Source organism: Trematomus bernacchii, unplaced genomic scaffold (genome assembly GCF_902827165.1).
Source record: "Trematomus bernacchii unplaced genomic scaffold, fTreBer1.1, whole genome shotgun sequence".
Taxonomy (NCBI): domain Eukaryota; kingdom Metazoa; phylum Chordata; class Actinopteri; order Perciformes; family Nototheniidae; genus Trematomus; species Trematomus bernacchii.
In genome coordinates this window covers 21,714,911-21,738,710 of record NW_022987720.1, presented here as the reverse complement: position 1 = coordinate 21,738,710, position 23,800 = coordinate 21,714,911, and the positions used below count along the sequence as shown (strand labels likewise).

Sequence of the window (23,800 nt, the reverse complement as noted above, 5' to 3'; positions counted from 1 at the left end):
GAATAAACGTGGTAGATGTGTGTCTGTGTATATCAAGCAGTAACACCCCTATTCTTGTAGGCACGGTGCTTGTTCTGCGTAATTTGAATATTTATTTTAAACATTTTCATTGTAAATGCTATTATATCTGCCTTCAAGTTCACGCTAATGGAATCATGACTTCATGGGTTTATCTGGTGGTTTATGCAGGCACATCTTGTTTAAGGTAGGTAAGGACTCATCTTGTTGCGATAATTCCTCTTTGAAAGGTGGAGTCCTCTGTATCCTGACCCGGAAGTAATGCTAGCAGTGTTAGTGGCGTGAAATAGGAACTGTGTTCGTGCCATATTAATGTTTGACAGTTCCGAACTGTAGCGGTAGATGTATCCATGATGCCGCATCAACTGTTATACTGAAAGGTAAGTGTCTGTCTGCATTTCTCACCACTGGAGCTCTCTACAAAGTAAAGAGCTGCTCAGTTGTTGTTAGCTTAACTTAGCTAGCCCCAAGGTCCCACTGCATGTCCTCTACATGGTGCCACTATATTATCCTCATTGATGCATGATGTTCAGAGATTTATTTTATAGTCATGACAGCTTGATTTTCTCTAGATATTGTTTTTTTTAAACGATAGTTTAGGTTTGACCACAGTATCTAAAAAGTCCATCAAGAAAGATGTGCCACAGACTTCTGCTCAGACTCCTATTAGCAATATGAAATGACCAAGTTCATCTTGTGTTATGTTTATAGTCTTTTTGATTACAAGACACCACACTATCAATACGAGCCAGATCCATAGATGCTTTAAACAATCAAGACATCAATGAAGACAGTTTTGAATAATTCAGATTTCTCTGTCTGCAGTGTTAGCAGGAATCTGACAGTGGAGACATGGTGGGCTACGACCCCCGGGCTCAGGGCTCAGCTCTCTCCCCAGAGGAGGCCGCCCTGGCTGGGTCAGCTGCTGGGATGGTCACCCGGGCCCTCATCAGCCCCTTGGACGTGCTCAAGATCAGATTTCAGGTAATGATCTGTACATGTACAACCAGGAGCTGACAGAAAAGACCTCAGTGATGATGAAGATATTTAAATCATAGAAAATACAGGCTCCATACTAGCTCTTTATCTTCTTCGCATTACATTTCAGTAGCTGAGCGATCATGGAAAATAAAGTTGTGAAAATGTTTTTTTAATCCCTATTTATTTCCCCACAGCTTCAGATTGAGCATGTGTCTTCCCCCATGGGGAAGTACCGGGGATTATTTCAAGCGACCCGCTGCATTTACTCAGAGGAGGGGGTCTCTGCGTTCTGGAAGGGCCACGTCCCTGCTCAGCTCCTCTCCATCTGCTTCGGAGCCGTGCAGGTAGAGACAACCGTTGAAAACTATCTTTATCACATGATTTCCTGTTTCCAAACAAACTATTTTATTTATGTGTTTGCAGTTTGCCAGTTTTGAGCTTCTGACGGAGGCGGTCCACAACTCGACGCTGTATGACAGCCAGACGGCAGGAGTTCACTTCCTGTGCGGGGGTCTTGCTGCCTGCTCTGCCACAGTGGTCTGCCAGCCTCTGGACATACTGCGCACACGCTTTGCAGCTCAGGGACAAACCAAGGTGGGACTTTAAACTGCTGATGTACACATAACTAGATCAGCATGTAGCTATGGAAAATCTGACAGAGAATAATCCATTACACTGTGAATTCACGGCCTCAGAAACTGACCTAGACAGTATTTAATGGCCTAGTTTTAATTAACCAAAGCCTTTCATATATTCTCTTGCTTCTATTCCCCTTCTAGGTCTGAATAATATATTGTTTTATAATCATCATTGCACGGTGAATTAACTATAATCACATTGTGAGAAAATGCAATACTGCACTCAGGGATTTTCAACATTTGGAAGTTAAATAAAATAAGTGATATTGACAATATCATAAGGAACTATTGCGAGTTACTTCTGTGAATTACTTACACAAAAAGAATAAAGCTGGCCCCCCATTGGCCAGTATTTAGACGGTGGACCCTGCAGACCTTCATTGTCATGCTTCATCTGTCTTCTCAGGTGTACAGGAACCTGCGTCACGCTGTGTTCACCATGTGGCGCTCAGAGGGAGTGCTGTCATTTTACCGCGGACTATCTCCAACACTGCTGGCGGTGTTTCCGTACGCAGGGCTGCAGTTCTTCTTCTTCAATGTCTTTAAGAAACTGTTGCCTCCTCCAACCACAGCTGGAGACTCAGCAGGTCAGTGGAGATAATGGCATGTATCACACCACATTACACCACATTCATAAAATGCTCACAGCCTGAATTTGATAACTTTTACCTCCAAGGGAAGGGACTCCTGGGAAGCCTGGTCTGTGGGAGTGGAGCTGGAATGATTAGCAAAACCCTCACATACCCATTTGACCTCTTCAAGAAGAGACTGCAGGTGGGCGGCTTTGAAGCAGCCAGAGTGCACTTTGGACAGGTAAGCTCTTCTGCTGCAGGTTTGAGGAAACAGGGTTTTTATTGTAAAAGAAAACTGAGTCCAAAATGTAAATAGCTGTAAAATGTTTTAATTTCTTTTAAAACAATACCCAAAGAAGTCACGGAAAAGATTCTTGCCTGGTTAAGAAAAAAAAAAACACTTGGTTTCACCCTGTGTTGCATAATGACAATAAATGGTCTTCGGGTCCTTGAAAAAACGAAATCACAATAATTGTAAATTAATTTCAGTTTTGGCTATCATTTATATTTCTCCCAAAGAAAAGGAGACTGCATAATTCCCGGCGTTCCAGCAGAGGGCGCTATGTCGCAATTGCTTCACAATTTAACCCCATTGTTTCGTATGCATTCTCGTTTTGCAGAATTAAAGAACATCATTGAAGTAATGTAGTTCAGCACAGGTCCAATATGACCCAGCGGGGGTCGGGATGTAAATGCAGGTGACAATTTTCTTAATAGTTAAATAGTGAAAGTAGAGTGCTCAAGTTCATTCCCAAATCAGAAAATGTAAACATAAGGCTACTGTGCTACTACACAGTTCGGCAATGACTTATTTTGCATATATGTAGCTGCATAGCTCACCTGTTCCTAACAAAAACACACCAACACTGATGTAAAGCCCATTGTATAAAAAACTGAATTAAATTAAATTAAAAACCAAAACCATTACAGCCTTGATTTGAGGTACATATTTGGGGTCTGATTTGTATTGTGTCATGTCCCTCCCGCGCAGGTGCGCAGTTACAGAGGCCTGGTGGACTGCGCGGTGCAAATAGGCAAAGATGAGGGTGTCCGAGGCTTCTTCAAAGGCCTCTCTCCGAGCCTGGTGAAGGCCGCGCTGTCTACAGGCTTCACCTTTTTCTGGTATGAAGTTTTCCTCATCGCCATGCACAGCCTCAAACAGAGACAGAGAACAAACGGCTCCCCCATAGGCCTCGAGGAAAGATAGTGACAGGAGAGACGGCTCAATCCCGCACATCAGAACACATCACACATCCTTCTTCATTCTCACTTCAAATATTTATTAACTGGGTCGGTTTTCAGTGGTGGTTTACATCTCATTTATTTATTTCTGTGCTGTCATTACAGCGTGGGATGTACAAACATTGTTTTTTTTTTATATGTATTTCATATTTGACAGGGGTTCTGAGGGGTATGGACACTTTCTTTTAGATATATATATCGTTATAACATTTTCTTGTCAAAGTGCTCATTTTAATGACGTTAACTCATTACATTGCAAATGGGGTGTTCACCAACATTGTTTTGATAGTGTTTTCATGTGTAATATTTATTTTATTATGCACTTATTATGTGTTAAGCAGACACCCTGTGGACTGCTAATCAAGAGTTCAGTTTGTTTGTCCTGCTGAGTTAAACTCCTCAAAGCTGTTATCTCTGTATGTCTATGTCCAGAATTATTTTTCTAATTAAAGTTTTTCATAAAATCTGAGCAGTCTGTTTGTTGACAAGAATGAATGTGTGAATCACTGATGACAGCCAATGGATCGATGCTGCCGTGTGTGCTTACCAGACAAACTATATAAGATAAGATAAACCTTTATCAATCCCCGTGGGGAAATTCAGTAGTTTAACAGCAACAGGGTAAGAAGGAAAAATAGGACAGCACAGATTCACACAGATTCATACAATTAAGGATAAAATCAAAGATAAAAAACTAAATATATATACCATATAACGTGCCTGGACTTAATCACACAACTACATTTACACTTGTTTTAAAATCCTTTCTCATTGGATAAACATTACATTTGTCAAATATAATCATACTGTAGCTATTTGTTTAGGAATTGAACCTTAAGTGCAGGACTTTCATTTAGCAAATACAAAATGTTCGTCCCATGTTTGTAGTTATAAAATCAGTACAAAACAGATATTGAAGGGTTGACTCTTGCTGCCTAGATGTTTGATAAATAATCAGTAATGTGGATTTAATGAATGTTAATGCTATGTCAGGTACAACAGTTCAGAAAGTCAGACAACTTTACTGTTATGCAACCTTTAGAACCAAGAAAATAAAATGTGTGGAAGATATTTGGTTTATGTCCCATGAGCACTTTGCATATATTCAATGATTGTTAACACCTTTGGCTTCTGACTAACTTCAGGTTATGAATGTGTGTATAGTGGTTATTTTTTTATTTGCAAATAAAGGGTAATAATGACTCTCCACACAATGATGGATTACAACAGGATTGCATTTTAATATAATTTACTGAATACAAAACCCATCAACAGTATGACATAAAAACAAGAATACATTTGAAATGAATAAAGCTGCAAAATTACACAGAAACCACATGACCAGTCTGTTAAAACTCAACAGCAAGTGTGAGACTGAGATAACAGTAAAAATAGAGAACATATAATATTTCAAAAGCAGCCTTCGTAGTTCAAATCATGCGATCACAGACGTTGTGCCTCACTATCATTAACACTTAGAGAGGAAAGAGAGTCCTGTTCTCTAAAATACACTTTCATAGCAGCATCATTACTGGATATAATATTGTTTTTAAGTACGGACATTTTACAGGTTATGTAATGTTGATACAATATATACAAGAATACATAATCACCTTACACCTGACTGTGAAAACCTTAATACTAAACTGATACAGTGGCCAACAAGAATCTGTGGAAAAGTCCCAACCACATCAACAAATACATCAAACCACAAGCTCCAGGTAACACAGCCAGAGACTCAGATGCTCAAAGCAGGAAAGAAAACAGTTTTCTGTACACGAGAAGTGACTGATCTGTCTACACAGGAGTTAAACTGTGGGATAAAACATTTTCAGGAATGTACGCTACACTCTGACTAATACTGTCTGATGCACGGCGCTGGTTTTCTGAGGAGGATGAGGAGCCTCCAGCTGTTTCTCTCAATGGGACGCACTCTACCTTTACACCTCGCAGGACTGTTTGCTAAGGACATCAGGCCGCCTGTGTGCACCTGTAACACCGACGAGTCTGCGGAGGGGGTTACCAGGACAGTGAAAAGTCTCCTTCACTTCGGCTGGCTGAGGGGTTATTGTGGGATGTGCTGGGCAGGCAGCCTCCACTGGTCCACGGGTCGAAGGTGTTCAGCCCCGCTCTCATTCGGGCTGCGGACTGGAGTTCCAGGAGAAAAAGTTTGGCAGCTTGAAGAGGGAATCCCTGCGGCCCGGGTCCGGCAGGGTCAGGGTCTCCGGAGCAGACTTCTTCCTGGGACGCTCCTTTGGAACCGACAGGAACTCTGGGGCTTCTGTGGAGAAGGGGGTGGACGGGGCGCTGCTGGGGCCGCTGCGAGCGACAGAGGGCAGGGGGGTCTCTGAGATGGAGATGGCGGGAGGGAAGGAGCCGATCTTCAGGTTGGTGGCTTCTTGTGTGGCACGCTCATACTCTCTGACCTCCTCCATGGTCATTTCTGTGGAGAAATCACACGCTTAGAAACAAGAATAATACATTTCATGATTTAAATCTACGGAAGAGAGTGAATTGTTCTAAAAAATGTAAATGGATGAAGATCATTGTCTCAATTGTGACCCTGTATGATTGTGCCTGTTCTTCAAGAAAAAAAAAGAAGAGAGTGAATTGTTTCATAATTTCTTTTTAGCCAAATAAGATTATACAGTCAGTATGTCAATGCTTATTTCCATTTATGTGAAAGACTTAATAACTCAGATAAGGCAGTCAATAAACATTGATTACGTCCTTTATCTTAGTATTCCTTATCTCCTTAAAGGAGAGGTGTCATGGCCATTTCCACTGATCATAATTCCATTGTTGAGGTCTACTAAAATAGATTTATATTGTGCATTTTTCCAAACTCACATTGGTTTCTCATACAGCATCTCTGTAAACTACGTGTATTCACTGAATTTCACTCTCTGCCTTTAACGGCTCGTTGTAGCTCCAATAGCTCCAGCCCCCACCCTCCCTGTGAGCACAGTGTGCTCTGATTGGTCGGGACGTTGTGAATCGCGCTGAGCTCCGTGGAGGTGTGGTTTCCTTGTTTAGGATACATAGCGAAACACAGCCAAATTCATCCTGAGCACACACAAACTCACATCCGAAGTAAAAACAATAAGTGTGGCTTGATATTGAGTAAGACAAAGGTTGATAAACGCTGTGAGAATGGGTCTGCAGAGAGAATTTCGCCGCGATCCCAACTGTCTGTTATCAGCCTGCAGCCAGGGAGGAGAAATCAGCTGAGCTGCCTGCTCCCTGCACACAGATGTGTGTGTGAGGAAGTCCGTGGATTGGTCAATTTGGACCAATCAGCGGGGGCTTAACGTAACGGCTCCACGGATTGGTCCATTTCGTTCCGGGTACGGGTTGACATCATGCCGTCCCGGAAGAATCAAATGGACAATGACGATCTCCAACGAGGCGTTTTGGGGAGGTATTTTCTGTGTTAGAGTTTTACTCGCTACAGGGTGTACTTTGAGGGTTTTGACTCTGCACACCGTTTACATGCATAAAAACCTTCATAACACACAAGGGGTAATAACCGGAAAAGCACGACACCTCTCCTTTATAGCTCCCTCTGCTTCCCTGCCCCTCAACTTAGCTCCTCATCAACTCACTGAATAAGATGCATAGGTGTAGTTTAGGCTATAATTCAGTAACAATAATGTGCAAGGTGTGATATGAGTGGTTGCCAAATCGTAAATGGAGTCTATCCTAAGATGTGTCAACACATGACCAATAAGCTGTCTGTATAAATCACACAATATGATGGAATTTGAATCACGCAGATTTGTCTAAAGAGACATATTAACTTATTTTGTACTTATTAGTTTAGTGTTTTATGCCAATTCACTCTCCATAGAATCCTTGCCTATATACTAATTTGTCTGTAGTTATTTACAAAAGGTCCTTGCCACATAATCACACTGCCATCTTGAGGTGAGTCACACAAACTAACCCATTTTTCATGAGCACAAACAAACTTACCAATCCACTCATCCACCCAGGCAAAGGCCTGCCTGTGTCCTAAAAGCAGGACATCTCGAATCACCTGAGCAGCATTAGAAAAAAAAAGAGAAGACGAGGAATCAAAAGAAGAGCAAAATCATACAGGAAGTAAAGTAAAGAGGGACAGAAGAAGGGGGCGGGAGATCAAGGAGAGAGGTGGTGAATAAGAATGATTCAACTCTGAAGGCCGTTTTAAAACCCATTAAAGTTCTAAATCCTTCCAGTACAACCCTGGAGGAATGGGATTAATATGAGTCACTCTCGCCTTACTATGTTAGTAATGGCCCTGCCTGTGTGTGCTTGTGTGTGCGTGCATGTATGTGTGTGTGTGTGTGTGTGTGCCTCGGGCAAGGAGAACACAGGGACAGTTCACCCCAGAGACAGATGCTGTAGAGGGCTATAGGTGAAATGGATTTTGGATATAGGAGATATGAGGTTTAAACTGTGCAGCCGGTGTAAAGGGAGTTGATGAAATGATTCTGTAAGATGTGAAAAGGGCAGATATAACACTGATTTGGTTCATAGTTGTGTGTCAAATGTTTTCAGAGCAGCCCATTAAATGCCTAAGGCACTAACATGGATATAGGAGCAATGGGAAATGTATTTATGAGAAGGAAATAACTTGTTTTTGTATCCAGACCTTGTGTACATACTGCTCCACACGTGTTTGCAGGCCCCAGACTTCAAATTTGACCGTGACCAGTTTGTAGGAGCACATGATGGGCTCTTGGCTGTCGATCCATCCTTCCTGTAGGACGCCTCGGTTAGTCTTCTTTGACTTAAAATACCGCAGGTCCTGCAAGGCCATTAGACACCAGTTACAAATGATTCCTCAGGAAAAAGAAAATCCTATGTTAATATTTGAGACCTTAGAAAAGGAAAGAACAAAAATCCTCTTAAAGGATTGGCTTCCTGTTTTTAAGCCCATACCTCTGTGAAATATTCCTTCCCATCATCTCTCTCTCACACACACAAACACACACTCTCCCTTAACTCCTCCTTGCCTACAGCACAGGATCACCTACATTCATTACGGCCCTAAAGCAGAGTACAGCTGCATGCTGGGACTCCCTAATCACCAACTTCAGAGTGCATTAATCCCTGCTCCCTATAGAATAACAATAATGTCAGAAAAGGATTCAGCATCCTCAATAACCCCTCCTCAATTTAAATAAGAAAACGTGATGGTGATAATATATGTGTCTAGCATGTAAAGCATTTCAAATAAGGCCCACGTGCTGTAGGTGCATTAAGGCTTTGAAGGTGACTTCCATTAATAAAACCAGTCTCTGTGATGCATTGTGGGATGTGACTCTTGTTTATCCAAAACCCATCTTCCTTTGAAATCAAATGCTATTTACATCAGCCATGTGACATCCACTTTTAGCTCAGGACCGCATCTTGGTGCTATTTTTAGCTCTGAGTGGATTAAAAGCAGGAGATCATAACGCCTGTCAGGAGGTGTGTATATGTGTGTGTTTGTGAGTGTGTGTGTGTAGAGGTGTCAATAATGAAACACCACTGCAGTAACATCATGACCCCTCCTGACTATTAATAGCTCAGCTCTTTACGACCATCACACATGACAGACGCACACGCACACGCACACGCACACGCACACGCACACGCACACACACACACACACACACACACACACACACACACACACACACACACACACACACACACACACACACACACACACACACACACACACACGTCAAATCACCCCAGCTAATGTCCATCACTTCCCCCTCACATAAACGTGTGTTTCCATCACTCTGGGGAGGCAGAAGACCAGCTGGTGGTCGAGTACGAGCGGGCGAAAGAAAGATAACGCTCTGTTCCCGTTTGTCTGCGTACACGCCTTTCCTTCTACTAATTTCTCTTTTGTTGACTTCTCTGCCCCCCTGCTGTGCTTCTGTCTGTCTCCATACTCTCTTCTTTCCGTTGTTCATTACTCTGTCTCTGCCATGAGTGTGTGCTTTAATTCACTCTGTTCCCCTTAACACTCATACAGAAATAAACATGTGTGTCCTGTGGCTTGACTCCCGTCACCTCTGAGTCCTTGTAGTGGCGCTCGGGGATCTCATCATAGGCGATGTCCACGGCACACACCTCTGTTTCCTCTTCTTTGGGCTCGCTGCTAAAGATCTGAGGAACAGTCAGGAGTTCAAAGATAAATCAAATGTTGTGGGATGTTGCAAGGCCATTGTTCTTCTTATTTGTTATGGCTGTGATAGGACAGCGTCACACACTTTCACAGTAAAGCAGGAGTTGAATTAGGTTTGGAAGTTTCAAAACACATTATTCTGTTGGTCTCAAAACGAAACTATATGATAGCCGTCCTTCTGCCTTTACCCTCCGACAATACAAACTGTGAGGACTTATATGAGTCACTACGTGTGGTCAGTCATTTGTGTCTGACTCACACAGGAACAGCAAAGCAATATCCGCCAGGTATCCGCTCTCTTCACAATTTTACGGCTCCTGCGTCACAGTTGACCCTGCTTTGAACAATCTTTTATACAGGTGTAGCGGAAGGGAGAAAGGGCAGTGCGAGGGATGAAAAGGTTATTGAAAGGGAAGAGAATAGAGGATGAGATGTACAAATGGTGAAGGCGGTGGAGGGAAGTGTAAAATTGAGAGCGGAAGGAGCGAACACTTGTATTTAACTCTTCTGCCCTCACTTCTAAAACACCCCCACTTGTTACGATCAGCTTCAAATGTGAAATAATGACCTGATGTTCTGTGAAAGCGTCTGACTGGGTTTGCAGCTCCCGCTAGCCACCACTAGGTGGAGCTGCGGCCTTTTGTTTTCAGCTGCAGCACGGATCATGGCAGGATTGCGTAACCTTGCACCTTACTGCCAGGAAAGTGTTAAGTGGCTCTGAGGAAGAGATGGATATCAAGAACAGTACTTCTACAGTGATGTAAGACTCGGTGCTTTTATCACTTTAGTTATTTGACATATTGATATGTGTTTGTGCTGTACGTACATGCTTTGGAAATAATGTTTTCAAGCCAATAACATTCATTACATTGCACTAAACTGATCAAATGGAACTGATTGAAGGGCAGGTGGTTGCTTATGATGTCTTTACGTTTAAGCTTTTTATTGTGTGCTTGTACTGCCATAACTTTATCATTTTGTTATTTAGTCACACAACTGTTTATGGAAACGACATTGTAAGATATATCCTGCTTGTGAGTGAAAAGAAGAACTGTGTTTCTGGTGTGACAGAGCAACGAAATAAACAAATATTGTAAAATAAAAAATATATACCACAGGAAAACCATGTACAGGAGTGAGAGGATAGCAGAATGAGTGCTGATCCACTCACACTCTGAATTGTGGGCAAAGTCTCAAAATGAAAGATGGCACAATGACGCAGTAGAATTTAACACTTCGGATTTAGAGGCTTTGAAGCAGAAGGATTGGTGACAATATGGGAAAGAAAAAAAGGCAATGAAATAGACAGTTGTGCAATCGGGGACTGTTAGATGTACAAGAAAGGAGATTCAGCAAAAAAAAGCCAAGCTCAGACCTCTTTTTCTTTGTCCACCACATGACACTCTGAGCTCTACTCACATTATCATTGCTCCCTTTGTTGTCCTCGTATTTGGATTCTATGTGGATGGAAAACTTGGGCAGGAAGGAGCACTGGAGTGGATAGAAAATACACAACAAAGAGAAATTGATTTGAACAGTGATCACCTTGTGAGATGATAATTACATGGCTTAGTACAAAATGTGATTTTTTTGTTTGACGGACTCACAAAAAGAGATGTGAGACTAATTGTGTCTCACAGATCTTTGTTATATTGCCCAAACCAGATGAGTAATTCTGATCTTTCTCTTACTGAGTAGATGTATTGCACCATATTGACTGCTCTTCATTCACTCCTAAACACGGCATCTTGATGAGATTAAAGCTCGACACTTCCAATTATTATACAACTACAGAGTGGTGGGATACTGTTTCAAAAGGCTGATGGTGTACAAGCTTGTGTGTGTGTGTGTGTGTGTGTGTGTGTGTGTGTGTGTGTGTGTGTGTGTGTGTGTGTGTGTGTGTGTTTGTGTGTGTGTGCCACTGCAGGACAAAGACAGCAGGAGGGATTGAGGAGAGAATGAGCTATAGGGCCATGCTTGAAGCTCATGGTGAACGCCTAAGTGTGTGTGTGTGTGTGTGTGTGTGTGTGTGTGTGTGTGTGTGTGTGTGTGTGTGTGTGTGTGTGTGTGTGTATGTATGTGAAGGTCACGCAGAAAGGGGGAAGGGCATGTTTCTCACTGTAATTATAGTGCACAGTGCAGTAAGTCAATGCTGCATTCCTACTGGCCTTGTGACTCTTATCAGGGGAGACGAGAAAACAAGAAAGGTGTGTGTGTGTGTGTGTGTGTGTGTGTGTGTGTGTGTGTGTGTGTGTGTGTGTGTGTGTGTGTGTGTGTGTGTGTGTGTGTGTGTGTGTGTGTGTGTGTGTGTGTGTGTGTGTGTGTGTGTGTGTGTTTGTTTATGAAAGAGACTGTCATTCAAGAGAAGACAATGTCATTCACAGAAGAATGTCTCTGCTTTTATTTTACATAATTGTCGAGTCATTGTTTTAATTGTTTACAGTATCAACCTCACAAAGCATTATGCAGGTTTTTATGGACGGGCCCAGCCACTATCACACACTTCACACAGTGTGATGTGCACATTGGTTAATGCCCTCAATGTGTGGCCCAATTGTGAAGGTAAATGCTAACATGGGCATGCATATTAGTTTAAATATTAGCTTATAGTTAGCACAGAACACAAATTACAGCGGAAACTAATGGTCATTTGTTTTGAGGTGATTGATCATATATACATAATGTTTGACCTGATGATGATGATGATGCTGGTTGATGGTATTCCCTAATGATCAAAATGAATGGTAATCAATCGGATAGTTATTAAGATATTTCATTAAGAGCCACACATTGTATCCTGTTGGTGGCAGATAGACAGGAAAGTGTGGCATAACTTTGAGACATGACTACCTATTCTGATTCATAAAGTCATGGTCATTGCCACTACCAATCAAAAACCTCATCTTTTGCATCATCACCCCCACCTTGGGCTAATCATAACAAAACATTTCATTATCATTTAGGCCATTTGGCAGCATGACAACACAGCACCTTCAACACAGGGTATAACTGCTTGTTATAAGTGGAAATCTGGTTTGTTAGAGGCTCTTATATCTAAATCACAATGATTGCTGATTTGAGAATATTGTGAGCAGCTTTGTACACCTACAGCATATTTTCAAGAAAAGGGATGCTGAAGTATTTGCAACAGTCATGTTCTTAAGGTTGTAACGTTAGAAGAAGTGATCTGTTCACTTTTCAAATCATGAACATCCTCAAACATCCAAATGTTAAATGTATCTGTACAGTGTCAGAGGAGAAGAGTTGTGTTTCATTGATGTTTTCCTGCTGCCACAGACACAAGGTGGGCAGGCTAATGTCCCAGAGCAAATCATTAATGCTTTTTTCTCAACAAGTCAATTAACCGGGTATATCTTTGAGAGCTTTGGGTTTTTAAATATGTTTTTAAAGAAGAATTAGCTTGATGTATCGATATTGAACGGCGATCAATGACAATCAATGTGAGCCTATAGGTCTTACAAGTCGATTTTACATTTCAACCTTATCTATGGAGCCTAAAAGTAGTATGTTAAATAGTTTAAGTTCAGATACAGCTGGATGAGTTGTTGTCCCAGGGTGTAATTGTTTACCCTTTACGGACATGGTGAGGAGCTTTCTAGAAGAACTGCTGCTCCTTGTATAAAAAAAGAGTCAGTTCATTAGGATTCTGATCAGGATTCACCCTGGACCCCTCCCTGTTATTTCAGATAAATCCAACAGGGAGGTGACCTTAGGGTACACACACAACCCACAGGAGGTATTAACACTTAAACATGGGAACACATCAAGATGCAGTGGGTAATAAATAAATAGGCGATGCTGATTTACACCTGTGCCTTGGGTACCCTTTATTATTGCAGAAAAAGTGATTAAGAAATAAATACATCAATAAATACAATATTCTGTTTGGATTTAATTGAGTTTCCAGATCACAGTTTTCCCTGATGTGAAATTTCAAGGGTTTAAAATATGGGTGTTTGCATCTCAAAGCATGAGATGTTTCCAAGAAGGGAAAATAATTTAAAATAAGAAACTTGCTCGTATAATATTGTTACATATTACATACTTGTGTGTTGCTGCATACAGTGTGACAGATCCTGAGAGTAATTTGTTTCAATTCAAACGAGACTATTCACAGACATGTGTGATCCCGAGCCAGCATCATTCAGGAAGTGTAGCTACTCTCCCTTTCATCTCCACCACAAAGATTTACATTTGGATCTAAGTGTTTTTTGTGTAAGTGTGATTTTTCATGTGTGTGGGTGCAGACACATTGAAAGTACTTACCGTGTACTCTGATCGTATTCCCATCAGAGGCCATCAGTGTAATGGACAGAAATGGGAGTTGGGTGAGAGGGGCAGGCGGGAAGAGTACCAAGAAATGAAACCATATGAGAGAGATAAGAAAAAAGGACAATTGAGCCTAAAGCAATAGCACAATCTCAGTGATAGCACATAAGAGGAACCCATGTTGTTATGACATAGTGTGTTATTTATTTCAAAGATGTGTCACATGGACTACTATACATACATGTGAGCTGCAGGGCTCCCATGTTATTGAAAGTTCAACATACACACTAGGAAATGTGATATCTGCAGACCGATGGTGGTTTATTACATCTCAGTATTTCTTTGTGGCTTTTAAAGCCACTGTGCTCCTTCTAAAAGCTTTTTAAAGGTGGTTGAAAGACAGTAATGACCACAATTTAAATAAAACAATTTACAGGAACCCCTTTGCAAAAACATATTCAGGATGGGTTAACTAACAGCTCTATGGCACATTCAAAAATACTGACTGCATCTTTGTGTCACGCTTGTCACTGAACCTTAACACCTGAAGGATAATGCATCCTGGAATTGCCAGCCAATAAAAAGCACATAACTTAAAATGTCAGATGTATTCAATATGCAAAAAAACCACATGTCCTTTATAATATGCCGATAAAAGGCTGAAAAAAGAAGGTTGCACCCATATCAAAGTTTGACAGCAAAACACGCGGACGAAAACTAAAATGAGAAAGTGTGATGCTTCACTCTCAAATATCTAAAAAATGTGTCCCTTTAAATTGCAGCTTAAGAAAGAGTGATGCAAATTATTGAGAAAAATGTCAAAACATCAAAAGCTTGATATCTTCTTAAATCCCCCCTTTTTCACATTTGACCACCAGATTGCACATCCAGAGGCTGTGTGTGTAGCAATGCATCTCCCTGTGATCAAGGCCTTACATGTTGATCTTTAGGTTAAACCTGCCTGTCCTCTCCCCATCACTGTCTCCGGTGCTCGTGACCTTTGTCTTTACACACCCCCCCTCCTTTCTTCCCTTTATAGGTTGTGTAAGACAGAGTATTGCTTCCATATCCCTTTGCCCTCTCAATGACCCCATATATTGGCTGCCATAAGGTGAGCTGACCCACGTTTATAGAGGACTATAGCATGAGGAGTATTATGCATCTATATGTGGTTCAGCAGAAATCCATGATTTTACAATATAAAACAGAATTGTCAGAAAGAAGTTGCTTAGTTTGTTAAACCAATGTTTATACGCGTCCTTTAGGGTTAATATGGCGTGACGAAATGTGCATCTAAACACATGCTTTTTCATGAATGTTTCTACTTTTTAATTGTACATATTAGATAAAACACAAGGATGTATTATTAAAGGGTTACCTGTGATGGTGTAAGGGTAATAGTTCCACGCCTTCTCTGTGACATAGAAGATTTTAGGGACAACCGCTCTGGCCCAACTGGGCAGCTTACTGAAACACAGAGAAAGAACATTGCATTGATTTGAATCTAAAGAAAACAATGAAAAAGGCAGAGGACTGGTGAGAGAAATAGAAGTCAGAGTCGACATCTCTTAAAGTAGCTCCACTCTTTACCTTGGCCCTATCACCCAGAAAAAGCACTGACAAGCATCCAGCTGTGTGGGGCTGTAATGGAGGCCATACAAGGCAGCACAGATGGCCCCTGGGGAACTTGATTACTCTGATTACACGCTCCACCCTGCAGGGGAGTGTTTCACCCGGGCTTGCATCGTGATAGACCCACAGAGTGACATGGAGGGCGGAAATCACAGAGAACTAGCTATTACTGCACAAATTGATTCTAAATGTGGACGCAGACAAGCAGTCGAGCATTTTAACGGGCGGCCTTCCAACCAAAATGTGCAGGTCCTGGGAGGTGACTTGGACAAATTAAAAGTCTGAAAGGTCTAAATACTGTAGGTTGCAGGTTTGCTTTTCACTTTACTTAAGCGTGTATACAGAACTGTTCACACTGCATGACCAGAGCTCCTTTTCAGAGAGCATTAAGATGTAAAACATTTGTTGTTTACTGTGTATTACACATTACAAGTTCTAGGTGTGAATTGTTTTAATCGTTTTCATTAAAAAGTACCAAAAGCATTACACTATGGACAGTTTCCCTTCACATATTTGGATTGCTAACTATCCAACATTACAGATGCAGAACAGTAGTCATATAAGCATGTCCATGTCACCTGGGGGGGCTCAGTAAAATGCAAATGATAACTGAGGACGAGAAACAACAGAAGCCACACATTTCCTAGCTGGAGGGAGTTTCCCAGGTCAAATATTTCAGAAATGTATGATTTCACAGGCTTTTGCAACTATGATACTTTCAGTATAGCTATAGAGAGAAAAAGTCAGAGGAAATTGTCCCTGCAGCCTAAATCACAGTGGTTTCAATATCCTGCTGACTCAATATTAGGCAATCAAGCAAGGCGCCATAAATGGACACAAAGCCAACATTAAGCTGTACCAATTTTCTCTCACCGTATAATTCTCTTTTACACCAGTCATTGATTATTCCCACAGTATCACCCACTTCCCTTCCTATTCTGTGTCTGGAAGCTGTAATTGAAGCTGGAGATTATACTGAGAGTCTGTGTGGAGCGCTGCGGCACGAGAAGGACGGCTCACTCCGCTCTCTGTGCAACGGACCATCAGCCAGTAGACTGGTCACACTGCCTTCACTACAAACCAACCACACACACACAGACACAGACACAGACACAGACACACACACACACACACACACACACACACACACACACACACACACACACACACCACACACACACACACACACACACACACACACACACACACACACACACAGACCCACACACACACACACGCAAACACACGCGCAAACACACACACACACACACACACACACACACACACACACACACACACACACACACACACACACACACACACAGCAGCTATAACATGGTAACAGGTGGTTTGTGGGTGGAGAGAGGCAGGCGCAATGTCCGACAGAGACTGCTCAAATTATCCTTCGCTTACTAACCTCATATCGCTCTGCCCACACACACACACACACACACACACCACACACACACACACACACACACACACACACACACACACACACACACACACACACACACACACACACACACACACACACACACACACACACACACACACACAGTTACACTATAACACTATCTATAATCATCAACTTGAATGACTTTTCATTGCCAACAACTACTTCTATGTTAGCCCAAAGACTGTAATCTAAATAATGAACATTTCCAACAATGTCCCAATGTACATTATGAGCTTTTAAAGATAAACGCCTTGGAGAAGATTTGTTTGTTAAATTATTTTTGGAGTCTATTAGCAAGATTATCGTGCTTAAGGGAGATTGCATGTTATCTCATGGGGTTCAGCTGCAAACAAAATGAAGACTGCAGTGATAGAAAAAAAAAGGAAAAACCTAAATGAATCTGAATAACAAAAATGCCTGGGATGTTGGGAATTTAACTCTCAGTATGCTCGCTTACGTTTAGCGTCAAGGGCTAGAACATTTACCAGTGCTTTGCAATACAAACAGCTGCTCTGGCTCATCCTTCTAACAGGCTATAGCGGTCAGGATCGTAGTAGTGACGTCTTCATCCAGATTGTACCTCCTTAATATCAGACATGTTTTAAAAGCCTGTGAACATTTCGGAAGGTTTAACACTGTATCTGTAAACCTTTCACATATCCAGATAACCTGGGCCAGAATGTTACCAACCAATGAGCTCTCGTCAGATTGTCAGGAGGGGTGAAACTCCTCTAGTCTGAGGCAGGCTAAACACAATTTGTGTAATGTTCATAAATCATCAAGCATAATAAGTATCTACAGTATGTACTGAAACACACAGACATTGGGAGTATTTCTTTGTGTCAGTAGCCTTTCACCCTTCAATTTGTCAGTAGGAGAAACAGATCTTACTTATTTTTTTCTTTCTTTTCATCTTGCCCCTCAGGGCTCTCGTCATTATAGATTAAGGAAAATCAATAAGGTGCTGAACCAGGCTTTCACCTTAACTCACCATATCAGTCTACAAAATGAAAAAGTCCAAGGGTGCTCAATATTTTTGTATTAATTTACATAATCTTTGTTCTGCTGCAATGCTCCACAGAGGAAAAACATCCATGTGTGTGATGAGGGTTCACATTCAGAGCAAATTTACAAATGAGATTGAGGAAACCATGCGTCAGACTGCTCACGGCAGTTAATTCAATTGCAATCGACAAAATAGAAAATCAAATATTCAATTTCACGCTTATCAAGTTGAACAAAGCACAGGAAAATAGGCTTGGACAGAGATGAAAAGGGACACCTGACTACATTGTTCCCTTGCTGATTCCCTGAAACACAACATTAATGCTTAGTGCCAGTCTGAAAAAGCCTTATAATATCTGAGGTTAGCATGTGTTATTATCCCCATGTCCTATATACAACTTTGCATTTTCAATTTAATAAGACAGCCTACAGATGTTGACATGAATGCGTCATTAGACACCTAATTAATAGCTAATCTACGTCCCAACACAAACAACTGCGGAAACAATGAGAGAGGTTGTGTCAGCTGTGAAATAAAAAAAGCCACTTCATCTTTCCTTTGTTAAATCTCTTCTGACAGCTTTATCAGCTGCTGCATAATGAGAAGAAGTCTTCTGAAGGAAATGCGGGCTTCTCCTCTTGGGATCAATTGAGTGTTATATGAAACACATATTCATACACATTGCAATTCATGTATTCAGTTCAATTGAACACATGTTTCATGGCCAGAGGAAGACACTCACTTGTTGAGGTAGATTCGTTTCTCTGTGAACTGGCCTGATCCGTGCTCGGGGTCGTCGTACGGCTCGTTCTGGACCACCTCCACCCCCTCCCCGCGTTCACTCTGTTCATGACTGTGTTTACTGATCATATACAGCTGGCCAATCCGGTACTGAAAGAGAGACGGAAGACAAACAAACAGAGAAGCTTTAGATCAATTGTTTTATTAAATAAAGTTAGACAATTAATGTAGGTGGAGGACGTCATCCTGACATATTAACAATGTTATAGCAACAAATTGTCTTCAAAGGTCAACGTATCTTCATACAAAGGTTGGAATGAAAGTTATTTAATCATTTATGTTCACAAATGTCCAGCTCCAGGAAACAAAACGACGTACATGGTGTTGATTAAGTACAAAAGTAACATGACAAAAGCTTTGTATCGCACGAGATACAAACAGCGTCAATCTTGGTGGAAGTCGAGCGTTAGTTTGACCAATTTTGTTAAATCTAAGCCTTTTCCCTACTCTTAATGATTTGCTTTTCATACAACATCACCACATTTCTTTAGAGAAGTAATATAAGAATAAGTGTACCTTACTTTTTCGTAGGTACAGTATGGACAGGGAATGTATAGCCTGTATAGTTACACATCTGGAGTACATTCTGATAAAGCAACTGAATGGAAACAATATGCTGCTTGAAGTCCATAAAACAGACTCAACAGCATATTTTTATAGCAGACACAAAAATAAACACAGAGGGGAAAATTCCAGGATTACTGGATGGTATCAATGCCTGGTACTGACACCTGGGGACAGCCCACATAGCGAAAGAAAGCAGGGGTATTAGGATCTGTCCGCAGCATAGTGATAAAGGCCTCACAACGGGTCAGGACCGAGCAGTACAACAATAGTAACCGCAGCAGCAGCAGGAGCCAGTGCGGTGACCCTATACCCACAACATCAGTTAACACCCACATCTTTAACTCAACACTGAAAGACCCACTTGGCCAAATGACAATGTCCGTTTTGGTGGCTTTGACAGGCTGCTTTGTCACACTGCAACTATTTTCCATACATTTACAAAATGACAAGCATTGGAGCGAGAGTTTTCCAGGACGGAGATTTCCGACTACTCGTAGGCCTATTCCCGGGTCGGGGGAAATGGATACGGCCCTGATGGTGACTTATTCCACTCTGCAGGAATGCCGAGGGGTCATATAGGACTCAAGCGCCACACACACAAACAAAGCTCCGACCCAGGATAGCTGTGTTAAGCTAATGGAAAAAATGGACAATCACTGCCTGGGATGTCGCCTTGTGACTTCACATCCAACCACAAAAAGCAAGGTATGGAAAGAAGAGAAATTTGATAGTGCAGTGGAAAAAAGCAGAGCCAGTAAACAAGCTCAGGTTGTAACTTCTTATATCACAATTTTCCATCTGCCGACCATGAGAGAAAAATCGAAAGGCTGAGACAGAGTATTCCCAGCTGGCATGTTGATGGCCATGTGTTTCCGACTGAACAGCTGTTAAGAGTCTGGCATCATTTTTCCACAGTTACAAGCCGGGAATTATTTAGAAGGATCCTGTGTGGTCACACACAAACACACGACAGACATACGAAGCACAGTGGCTGTGAATCAGCCAGAATGATTTGTGTGCGGAGAACAGTTAATGAAAAAGCACTTTTATCGGAGATGTAATTTCATTTAATTTCAAACCTATATTTAACCAGATTGGTCCCATTGAGATCATAGATCTCTTTTTCAAGGGAGACCTGCAGCATATAGGTTCCACATGAAACATAAAACAATAAAGGACATCATACATTATATTTACAGGATACATTTACATAGTTATAGAGATTTAAAAGTACCCATAGTATCAACGAGCATTTCATTTAGCCTAGCTTTAAAAACATACAGAGGAATGAGATTGCTCAGTTTCAATTCTTGCTGAAGATTGTTCCAAGCAAGTGGAGCTGCGCACATAAAAGCTGTCTTACCTAAGACAGTCCTTGCTCTTGGCACATCTAACAATACTACATCATGCGATCTCAGACAATAGCTGCTTGCAACTCTCTGTGTTACCAGAGAGCAGATATAATACGGGAGTTTACCCAACAAAGCTTTATAAATAAACGTGTACCAATGACTGAGCCTCCGTCAATGACTGAGCCTCCGTAATGCACTTAAAGTCAATATTACTATTACTAATGCATCAAATGCTTATCTGGATGTAAAAGAGGGATGAACCCACAGAAAGTCATCACCCAAATCTGAAGTTTTACTAATATCTACAAATTATTTCGGCATCGTTTAACTCAAATATTTGGTTTTACTTCCTTCAACTTTACTGTTTTGGGTTAGTCTCTTTTTAACCCCTTTGAAGCAAATCTGCTCCACAAATTGGCTGTATGTTACCTGCCAAGCTAAACACAGAAGACAGACAGGTGGTGAGCATTGTTGGCATTTAGCAGCTAAAGAGCCAGCCATTTCCCTCAGGAGTTGGTTGAGATCTAAACTAAATAAAAATAGAGTAAACACAACTCTAAATGAATACTAATGTTGGGCTTTATCTTGGACGTGTTAATTGGGCCACTGTTTGCTAACCAGTTTCATGTTTCTCCATGTCAACCTTATCAGAGGATACTAGGTGAACGTTGCATATACAACTTGTTGTGGGGCCCAGAATTAAATTAATGCAGGTTAGAAAATCTAATAAAGTCCTGCAGGTGTGTCATGTTACAACGAATGGCAGTATAATCAATGTAATCCCTGCCAAACGGCAATATCCTTTCATATGTAAGAGGAGAAGTTATAGGACCTAGAAAATGATTGTGTTAACAGCATCGACACACAGGAGTAGCAGTAATAAGGGCAAACTACCCACCGGGGATATACTCAGGACATACAGTCGCAGTATACAGCAGGTACCAATACAAAATAACCAAGAGCCAACTCTGTCCCTGTTTGCAAAAGATGTGTTATCTCAAAGGCAAAGTAATTGCTTTAAAAAGTTCATCTCGGTTTAACATATTCTGTTATTTTAATGATGATGGAGTGTGAGACAGTTCAACACATTCAGACAGCTAAAAGAAGAAGAAGGATGAGGATGCCATACAGATCAATAATTACATTTCCACATATTCCTGTTTGGGCAAAACAAAGATGAGAGGCGGCTGAACAGCATTCATAAATCTCCCTGCTAGATGAAAAGCTTCACGGCAGAATAGGCACTCGAGTAGGACCTCTGAGAGCCACTCTGATCAGGCTGATGGCTAGCAACGGCGTATCTACATTAAGCAACATCTTTCATGTTTACCTTGGCTCATTCAGGGCTCAGACTGATTGTGTAAACACGGCAGCTGTTATGAGGTTCTTCCTACCTGCCATTGTACTCAGCCCCCTTTGCTGTGTACCTGATGGGTGCTGCTGATGAATGAGAGGCTGTTGTCATTGTGGTCTTCAAATCTAGCTATTACGACTCGGAGGGTGCAGCGGACCTTGCTTAGGGCAGAGTGGCCGTGAATACTCTTTTGTTACCGTTTTCTATTTATCTCTAATGACAGCAGAACCGTATCAAGGGCTGACAGAGATGAGAAAAGATGCAGCATTGTAGGCAAGGATGTAGTTACTTCTCTTCCACCTTTCCTTGGATTTATCTACACTCTCAATTTTCTCTATTTCTTCCTTCTCCTTTTTTCTCCTCACACTGCCTACATGCCTAATTGCAATTTCCCTTTTGTGGAATCCACTTCTCACTTTCTGCCACCACATGTTGCAGTTACCTTATTTTTTTATCATCTCACATGGAGCTCAGTCATTGTCAGCACTCGGTCCTCAGTATCATTATACGTGCAGCTACTCTTAGTCCCAGTTAATAGGGGAGTTTGAGAGCTAAAAGACCATTTTTCAAAATGTGACTGTCAGACTGACCTGACCCCTAGAAACATTTTGAAGCAGAAAAACACATCTTGATTTTGATGCCTCTACGTCCTTTTCTTCTGTCCCTTGGTGAAACACCTCTGGTTTCAGTTCAAAGACAACGGCAGCAAAGTCTTATTTATAAATGTAGTCCTCTCCACAAATAAGAATGAATGAAAAATAACTAAATCTTTCGGAAATAATTGTGACTTACGGATAAAATACTGTCTATACTATACTATCACTATACTCAATGTTAATCAATCAATCAATGTTTTTTCATATAGCCCAATATCACAAATGTGGAATTCACAGTTTGTACAGAATATCAGTATGACAATACGACACCCTCTGTCCTTAGACCCTCACATCGTACAAGGACAAACTTCCAGAGAAAACCCACAGTTTAAAGGGGGAAATGGGAGAAACCTCAGGGAGAGCAACAGAGGAGGGATCCCTCTCCCAGGACGGACAGACGTGCAATAGATGCCGTGTGTAAATCGAAGAGATAATACATTTTACAGCATAGGTAGACCAAATGTTTGGAAATGCATGTGTCTATAATAAGAGGATGAATTCACAAGGATGTCAACAATCCTGTGAAGTATACCAGAGAAGTAGTATAATGAGAGTCAGGCAGGACCACAGTGATAGGTTCAGCCACGACTCGAAATCCAGGACTCAGGATGCAGGACTCAGGATAGAGGATCCAGGACACAGGATCCAGGACTCAGGACTAGGGATCCAGGACTCAGGATCCAGGACTCAGGATCCAGGACTCCGGATCCAGGACACATGATTCAGGATCCAGGACACAGGACCGCAGCAACAGGATCAGCCACGACTCAGGATCCCGGCGTAGATATAGACACCAAAATAAATTTGGGGGAAGCTGGGTTATTCGGAACATGAGAGTACACAGGTACAGACAGACAGAAGGAAGAAGTAAGGTGTCCTCCGACAGTCTAAGCCTATAGCAGCAAAACTAACGTGTCTACGTACATGGACTCTCTTAGGATACTGTCAATACTGTCAATACTTCATCTGTTTATAGCCTATTTATAATTATTCATTCATTTATTTATATCATGTAGACACTTGCACTGCTATTGTTTACTTCTGGTCAGATGCCAAACTTGAA

The 23,800-nt window shown here is 41.5% G+C and overlaps 2 protein-coding genes across 2 annotated transcripts in view; one reads left to right on the top strand and one right to left on the bottom strand.

Annotated features, from left to right (window-relative positions):
• Window positions 1-257: 257 nt before the first annotated feature.
• Window positions 258-3,920, top strand: slc25a19 (solute carrier family 25 member 19). Its single transcript, XM_034142361.1, has 7 exons — window positions 258-398; window positions 844-1,002; window positions 1,194-1,343; window positions 1,423-1,593; window positions 2,044-2,224; window positions 2,314-2,450; window positions 3,201-3,920. The coding sequence occupies exons 2-7, from the start codon at window positions 871-873 to the stop codon at window positions 3,414-3,416; spliced, it is 987 nt and encodes a 328-aa protein (XP_033998252.1). The 5' UTR covers window positions 258-398; window positions 844-870; the 3' UTR covers window positions 3,417-3,920.
• A 761-nt stretch (window positions 3,921-4,681) lies between these two features.
• pitpnc1a (phosphatidylinositol transfer protein cytoplasmic 1a) overlaps window positions 4,682-23,800 on the bottom strand; it is a 40,390-nt gene continuing 21,271 nt past the window's right edge. The window contains exons 2-9 of the mRNA XM_034142362.1: window positions 18,750-18,898; window positions 15,289-15,377; window positions 13,908-13,915; window positions 11,040-11,111; window positions 9,506-9,601; window positions 8,088-8,243; window positions 7,427-7,490; window positions 4,682-5,894 (exon numbers count right to left, since the gene is read on the bottom strand). Coding sequence (XP_033998253.1) covers window positions 5,584-5,894; window positions 7,427-7,490; window positions 8,088-8,243; window positions 9,506-9,601; window positions 11,040-11,111; window positions 13,908-13,915; window positions 15,289-15,377; window positions 18,750-18,898 — 945 coding nt within the window. The 3' untranslated portion in view covers window positions 4,682-5,583. The remainder of the gene's footprint in view (window positions 5,895-7,426; window positions 7,491-8,087; window positions 8,244-9,505; window positions 9,602-11,039; window positions 11,112-13,907; window positions 13,916-15,288; window positions 15,378-18,749; window positions 18,899-23,800) is intronic.

Bases quoted from the DNA above. Each gene is read 5' to 3' on its own strand.
- slc25a19 (XM_034142361.1), top strand. From the start codon at position 871: ATGGTGGGCTACGACCCCCGGGCTCAGGGCTCAGCTCTCTCCCCAGAG. The intron at 1,003-1,193 runs GTAATGATCTGT...ATTTCCCCACAG, and splicing joins TGCTCAAGATCAGATTTCAG to CTTCAGATTGAGCATGTGTC. The intron at 2,225-2,313 runs GTCAGTGGAGAT...TTTACCTCCAAG, and splicing joins CACAGCTGGAGACTCAGCAG to GGAAGGGACTCCTGGGAAGC.